Source organism: Schistosoma mansoni, chromosome W, assembly GCF_000237925.1.
Source record: "Schistosoma mansoni strain Puerto Rico chromosome W, complete genome".
In the NCBI taxonomy this organism is placed as follows: domain Eukaryota; kingdom Metazoa; phylum Platyhelminthes; class Trematoda; order Strigeidida; family Schistosomatidae; genus Schistosoma; species Schistosoma mansoni.
The window spans coordinates 7318700-7325708 of NC_031502.1; the positions used below are offsets into that span (position 1 = coordinate 7318700).

A 7009-nucleotide genomic window follows, 5' to 3' on the forward strand; every position below is an offset into this window, starting at 1 on the left:
GAATGAACATCAGTTGCGAACAATCTTAAAAGAGAGTCCAGAACAGAGTTGATCGGAGAATCCTAGTTGACGACCTATGCTCCTTGACGAAGAGTAACATTAAATAAGTTAGTTAGCAAGTAACCTAACGCAATGTAAGTAAGTATGTAATCACATAATCTCTTCCAATATTTATATAATAACTTCTATGTATACTTCTAATTTGTACTACATTTTTGTTTCTTGTTCTGATCACAGATGCACTTGTACATTACGCTGTCTTTCATCGTCATAATTATTTCATTGACAAAGAACATTTTGCTAGGAAACTGCATGAACTTGAATGCTGAACAGTTTTATAGATTGAAAAACTTTTAGGTTTTAAAATAAAGATTTTCTGTAAAAAAAAATCTTGCGTTAAAATGGATTTTTTTTATAAAGAAAAACATAAAATGATTAGGAGATAAATCGATTTCAGCATACCTGTGATGACAATTGACACACAAATGTGGCGTATGAAACATATGATATGACTGATGGGTTAGATGAATATGAATGCTTTAATATATATTCAGATAATTTAAATTAGCTTTCTAATATAACAGATGCTTTAAATGTTTCATCTTTTTTTTCACATATAATTCGAGAATACATCATTATGATAATAAGTCTAATCATATTATATCAGAACTAGGATTAACAACCTAGAATAGAAAATCAGATTAACCCTAGATAATACTTCATTCAACACAGTTTCAAGCAGTTGCCCTCAGTTAGTTCAGAGTAGAAATCATCAATAACAGGAAGGGAAATCATATATTTAATAGTTCGTAGGCTGTGCGTGCTTGGTCACGCTCAGTGGCCAACCATAATTTACTTTCACTACGATATATCACTATATCATTAATTTCATTATTGAGCAATAATATTATTGGCATTATAACTATACTTCGGTGTTATTCCCTTCACTAGTAGACATTACTAATTTCTTTCATCTGTAGTAAATTCTAATATATATTTCATTATCAGACTACTTTTCAATAGGATACGCTGAAATCTATTAAATCATTACAGTGAGTATATATGCGAAGATTAATAATGATTTATAATTTCTCGTTGCTGAGATTCAGGATTGCAAGTGATCACTCTCTGACGTCAAATGAACATCCCGAATAGATTACTTTCACATAACTTTCATAAATGTTGATACATTCAATATGTGCCTAGTAATGGGATTCAGGACGCTCATTTTGTCTTATTAAGGACTAGTCACCGGTATACGCCTTCGTCCCACTGTTTATATTCACACTGATAATCTTTGAGGATGCACATGTGGTAATAGAATGATCAAGTGTAGTCCTGGATATCAACAACAGAAAAGTACTAACGTTTACTAATATTCAACATCATTTCACTACCTTACATTATTCATTTTGAAATTACTTTTCTCTCAGCTGAACAAAAAAAAATTTATAAAGAGTAAACAAAAACAATTTAATTTTTCAAATCATTCAGTTTTCATCTTGGTGTAAATCATTAGAACTGAACAATTATTGCTTTAGTGACCTTATGGAAGAATATATTGATTTTCTGTACGGAATGCGTTTTTTTTATTCAGAAGCTTTACAGACTGAATATATATATATATATCTATTTAAGTATGTAGACAAGCCATTGATTAGCTGAGATTGTTATGATCTTCAGAAATTAATGTAATAATAATGACAGTAATCAAAGATTAGTTTATTATCTACAAACTAAAGCCAATCTGAAATTCACTTAGTATTGTTTGTTTGGATCTTCCCATTGATGTTTTTAGGACTGCAATTGGTCAGTCTCTAATTGGCATATGTGCATACTGTGAGTATTGCCTCGATATAGCCTAAATTCACAAGCATGGTAAGCAAAGATGGATAGTGGCTAGCAGCCAATTTGAGTGAATTTCGTTCACCTTAATACAAATATGAACTTAAAGAATGCACTAAATTGACTGTTCTAATTTGGATTACTCTCACCGTGATAGTCTACACTTATCCGACCGATTGAAGACAGGAAAATGCTAGAATTATTAAGATAAAGGGTTAGGTGGTTGATTAAATATTTGCACTCCATACAGATGAGTATTCTTTCAATAAAAGCAAATGAAATAAATTTTAATGCCAAATTACAATAATATTGAAACATATGTGGGAAAATAGTAATTCTCTAGAAATTCAAAAAAATTAAAGGTGCTTAAGACCATTGAACTTGCTAAAAATGTCCGTAAGTTTATGACTTTGTTTTTGTGAGAATTTGTGAGAACTAAATGATATTTACTTGCTAAGGATAGTGTATTGGAAGAAAACATAAAGCTGTGGTTTTTCTTCTTGAATTTCTCTCACTTTGATTACAAATTCATACCAAAGACAACTTCAAACTAAGACAATTACAACACTCAGGGATTTCATGGATTGGGGCAAAATTTTGTTTTAACTGCTTCTACCTTTTTTCCAACTTAATCCGAAACCAGAAAATGTAATGTGTAGTGCTGTGCTTCGCTAATCGTTCACCTCGATAACCGTTATAATACAAATCTTAACGGTGCATAAAATCGGAAGGCAAAGAAGAAGCGGCAACTACAGTTTTAGTAACAAATGACGCAGGTCAGAAAGTTATAAGCACATGAGTAAATATCAGCGAGCGAAACAAAAACTACACGTATTGGAGATGGCGGGTAAGCCAACTCACTTTAATCAAGCGTTAATCAATATTTATAGTCAGACAAGAGTAAATGACAGACATGTGATAAATAGGATAAGAAGTGTACACACGCATACGCTCATATTTCTATATATAATCGTGATCAGTGGTTAGAGACTTTGAATGATATGAATCAAAGTCGTATGGATAACGCGAGTGTATCCATTCTTTGTCTTTCCCCAAATTATCAAATTCTGAATTCTCCATAGCATTTTTTCGAATTGTATCTTAGATGCCTAACCTTTCCTATTACGGCCGGTACTGTTACTACCTCTACTATTCATGGATTCGGCCTGACAACTTCATCTCTGTGCTAATGGGTATGGCAACTTGAACCGATGTATATACATACACGTTCTACATTGTAACTGAATGACTGACTGTGTAATGATAGTCTTCTCAACTAAATAACTCTTTGAGGTTAATCAAACAGTATTTTTATGAGCTGTTTTATTGTGTTGACTCTGTGATTTTAAAACCTAACCAAAGACACATGAAATCTATTGAAAAAGATGGAGAACGTAATTTTTAATCCTGAACTTCTTCAGCCTCCATTCTGTTCTGAGAAGCCGTCTTTGTTAGAGACACTTTTTTTTGTAAGAAACACCACGCTCCCACCTCATTACCAATAAAGCTGAAGCATGAAATCTCTCGAGAGACCTTTTGTTCCTACATCTTCCCCACTGACTTACCTGAGGTAATAAAACCTTAAGAATTGTTCCAGTCGATATAGTTCGAGTGATTCAAGACAAAAAACTAGAAGCGAGTGACACGTCACGATATATATATATATATATATATGAAATATGTTTTGTCCAAGTATTTCGTGGAGTTAGTCATAAAGATTACCAACTGTGTTAAATGAAACAAATAATTATAACATAATCTAACCACTGTGTATTATTGGTATTTCAAATATTGAAATTCGAATATTAGCTAAGTACTAAAGAAGAGATAGATTATAGCTAGCAGTGAAATTCAGGAAGCGGTTTTCGTCTTATTTAAGACGAGTCGGCTGGATGTAGTTGCATTTCAGTGTTGGTTTTTACATCGAGACTCGAACGCGGTATATTTTGCTTCAAACACCAAGAGCTTTATCCATTCTTTCTGTAAAACTCTTAATGAAATATTTATATTGAGACAATTTGCACAAGTTGTATATATGCCAACTAAGAGTGATCAAAATCCAATCAAGAATATGAACAACAGAATAGCTCAAACCTTTACATATTAATTAGACATAATAAAAAATGGTTTTACAAAATCTGTGCATGAATACATTGCGGAACAGCACATATACTTATACTAAGAAATTTAAGCGTTTTACGTGATGAAAACAACTTTAAGCAGATCACGATTGAACTTTAATTAATTCATGTTTAATAAAAACTAAATAATTCTATACAATCACCGAAATTCATATCGATAAGTTAACTAACACAAAGCAATTCATTCATGTATATATATATATATATATATATATAGAAAAATAAGTAAACATAAATCAGGGGAGAAGAATAACTTTTTTTTCATAAACAACCAAAAATTTCTTTTAAATTTTCATTAAGTCGTTGATTATAACTTAGTTTCCAAGCGGAAGCAATTCGATCGACAATCTTTTTTATCAGTAATAACTGGTTGATTTACATTGAATAGACCAACGCCGAGTAAAATTATTAGAAAACATAAAATGTATAAATAATGAAAACTATGATGAAATATAAAAATATCCATCAATACAGCATAAACATCGGATGTAAGTAATGATAAATTTACTAGGACAGCAGATGAACGCATTAAAACTAGTGGCATTAAAGAATATAATAGAAACATTGACAAAGCATAACCAATGAAACAACCAATAACTTTTGTTAAATCCATAGACGTAACATTAAATAGTATCATGCTTATTGAATGTTTTTCAAGTGAAACAGTATAAATTAATGTTATGATTGATGCTATTAAACCAACACAACCAAGAAATTCTACAATACCATATTTTAGTACAAGATATTGTTGTAGAACATTTGATAATCCATATGAAATAGCTCCAATAATAACTAAGAAATCACCGAATATCATTTGTTCAGCAGTAAATAACTGATTGTTTACAGTGTTATTATATAATTGATTCAAATAGATTTCACTTGTATTGTTATGATGAACAATATTTTGATTTGATGGTTGTATAAAATAATCTGTGAGTATCATACCAGTAGCACCAATTAAACATGAAATTATTCCAATATAATGATTCCATGCATAACGATATGATAAGAAAAAATAACTTGATAATACAACTGTTGGTATAGAGATACAATCTAATGATTGAATACTAGTTACACTTGTATAGGCATATGCAGTTACAATGGACCAATTAGCATGAACATCAATAAAAGCAATTAATGAATAAAAGCTGAAACGAATTAATAATGTTCGAATAAAATTTCTCTCAGAATTAGGTATAATAATAATTTGTTCATTGTCAATAATAGAATTACTATTATAATTTGTAATGGTTCTATTATTGGTATTGTAATTTAAAGTATTACTAATCGGTTCATTTCTACTGTTGGTACTATTATTAGAATGAGATAATTTCTTGTATAGATTAAAACTAAAATAAGGAACTCCATAGAAAAGAAATAATAGAAAATAATGTGGAAAATTTATAGCTAATGGTAAATTTATATTATATCTAGAAAGTACACCATTACATATTGCAGTTAAACCAATTAGTATAGATAATAACTGTCCTGATATTATTGGGATACATGTCTTTTTAAATTGGACCGGAAGAATTTGTTGAACTTGATTTGTTCCCATAATGTAAACTATAAAGTGTGTAGATTACGGATACAAAGTCGTCATTGTGATCAACAAAAAAAGACCGTTGGGATTTCTTTGTAACAGACCTAGTTCCACAAAAAACAAAAATATATATTATCAGTATAGGGTTTTGGAGATTATTGAGCGTTAATCAGGACTGTGAACTGATAAATGCTAGATCACCACTGAAAACTTGAAATCACTGGACGATCGACGATCGCGCAATATCGCGGATTGATCGAAGTAAGACATTACCATTGTTGGATGCCGGCTAAGTGGTCTAGCGGTTAAGCGTTCGCGCACGATATTTTAAACTCCGCCTGTAGCGCCTCCGGGGGCTACTGCCGGTCCCAAACCCGAGTAAAGGAGGAGGGTTGGGCATGGGGTTAGCAACCCAATCCCGTCGAAAACTAACTCTCTAAAATACCCTAACCAGAAAAAAATATTCAAATCATTTACACTCTGCCCTGGGAGCTGGACGATCTTCGCTTAGAAGAGTTATGACGCCTCATGGTGAAAGCCGAGTTCCTTCGGAAGTCATGAGGCCGATGCACCTTCTAACAACCAGGGCGACATTTTTTATAGGTACATGGAATGTACGAACAATGTGGGAAACCGGAAGAGTCTTCCAAATTGCTGCAGAAATGAGAAAATACAACCTGGAGGTGCTTGGAATCAGTGAAACACATTGGACACAGGTTGGACAACAACGACTATCTTCAGGAGAACTTCTGTTATACTCCGGTCATGAAGAAGAAAATGCCCCACATACACAAGGAGTGGCATTGATGCTGTCCAGAAAAGCATAAAATGCACTTATTGGATGGGAATCTCATGGACCAAGGATCATCAAAGCCTCCTTCGAAACAAAGAGAGAGGGCATTACAATGAACGTCATCCAATGCTATGCGCCTACCAACGACTACGATGAAGACACTAAAGACCAATTCTACGATAGGCTGCAGTCGATCTTCGAGAAATGCCCAACCAAGGACCTGACCATTCTGATGGGAGATTTCAATGCTAAGGTTGGAATGGACAACACTGGATACGAAGACGTCATGGGACGACATGAACTGGGAGAAAGGAACGAAAATGGTGAAAGATTTGCAAACCTATGTGCCTTCAATAAACTGGTCATAGGTGGCACTATATTCCCACACAAACCCATCCACAAAACCACATGGACTTCACCGGACCACACCACACAGAACCAAACAGACCATATCTGCATCAACAAAAAGTTCAGGAGGAAGATGGAGGATGTGAGAACCAGGAGAGGAGCTGATATAGCATCAGATCACCATTTGCTGGTCACCAAGATGAAATTAAAACTTAAGAAGCACTGGACAACGGAGCGGACAACATCACAAAAGTTTAATACGGCCTTTCTTCGAGATGCTGACAAACTCAACAAATCCAAGATAGCCCTCAGCAACAGGTTCCAGGCCTTTCATGATCA

At 33.3% G+C, this 7009-nt stretch overlaps 1 protein-coding gene across 1 annotated transcript; it reads right to left on the reverse strand.

Annotated features, from left to right (window-relative positions):
• Positions 1-4293: 4293 nt before the first annotated feature.
• Smp_031220 (solute carrier family 35-related) lies at positions 4294-5652 on the reverse strand (the record flags this gene model as incomplete). Its single annotated transcript, XM_018800069.1, has 1 exon — positions 4294-5652. The coding sequence occupies exon 1, from the start codon at positions 5542-5544 to the stop codon at positions 4294-4296; it is 1251 nt and encodes a 416-aa protein (XP_018653919.1). The 5' UTR covers positions 5545-5652.
• Positions 5653-7009: the final 1357 nt, after the last annotated feature.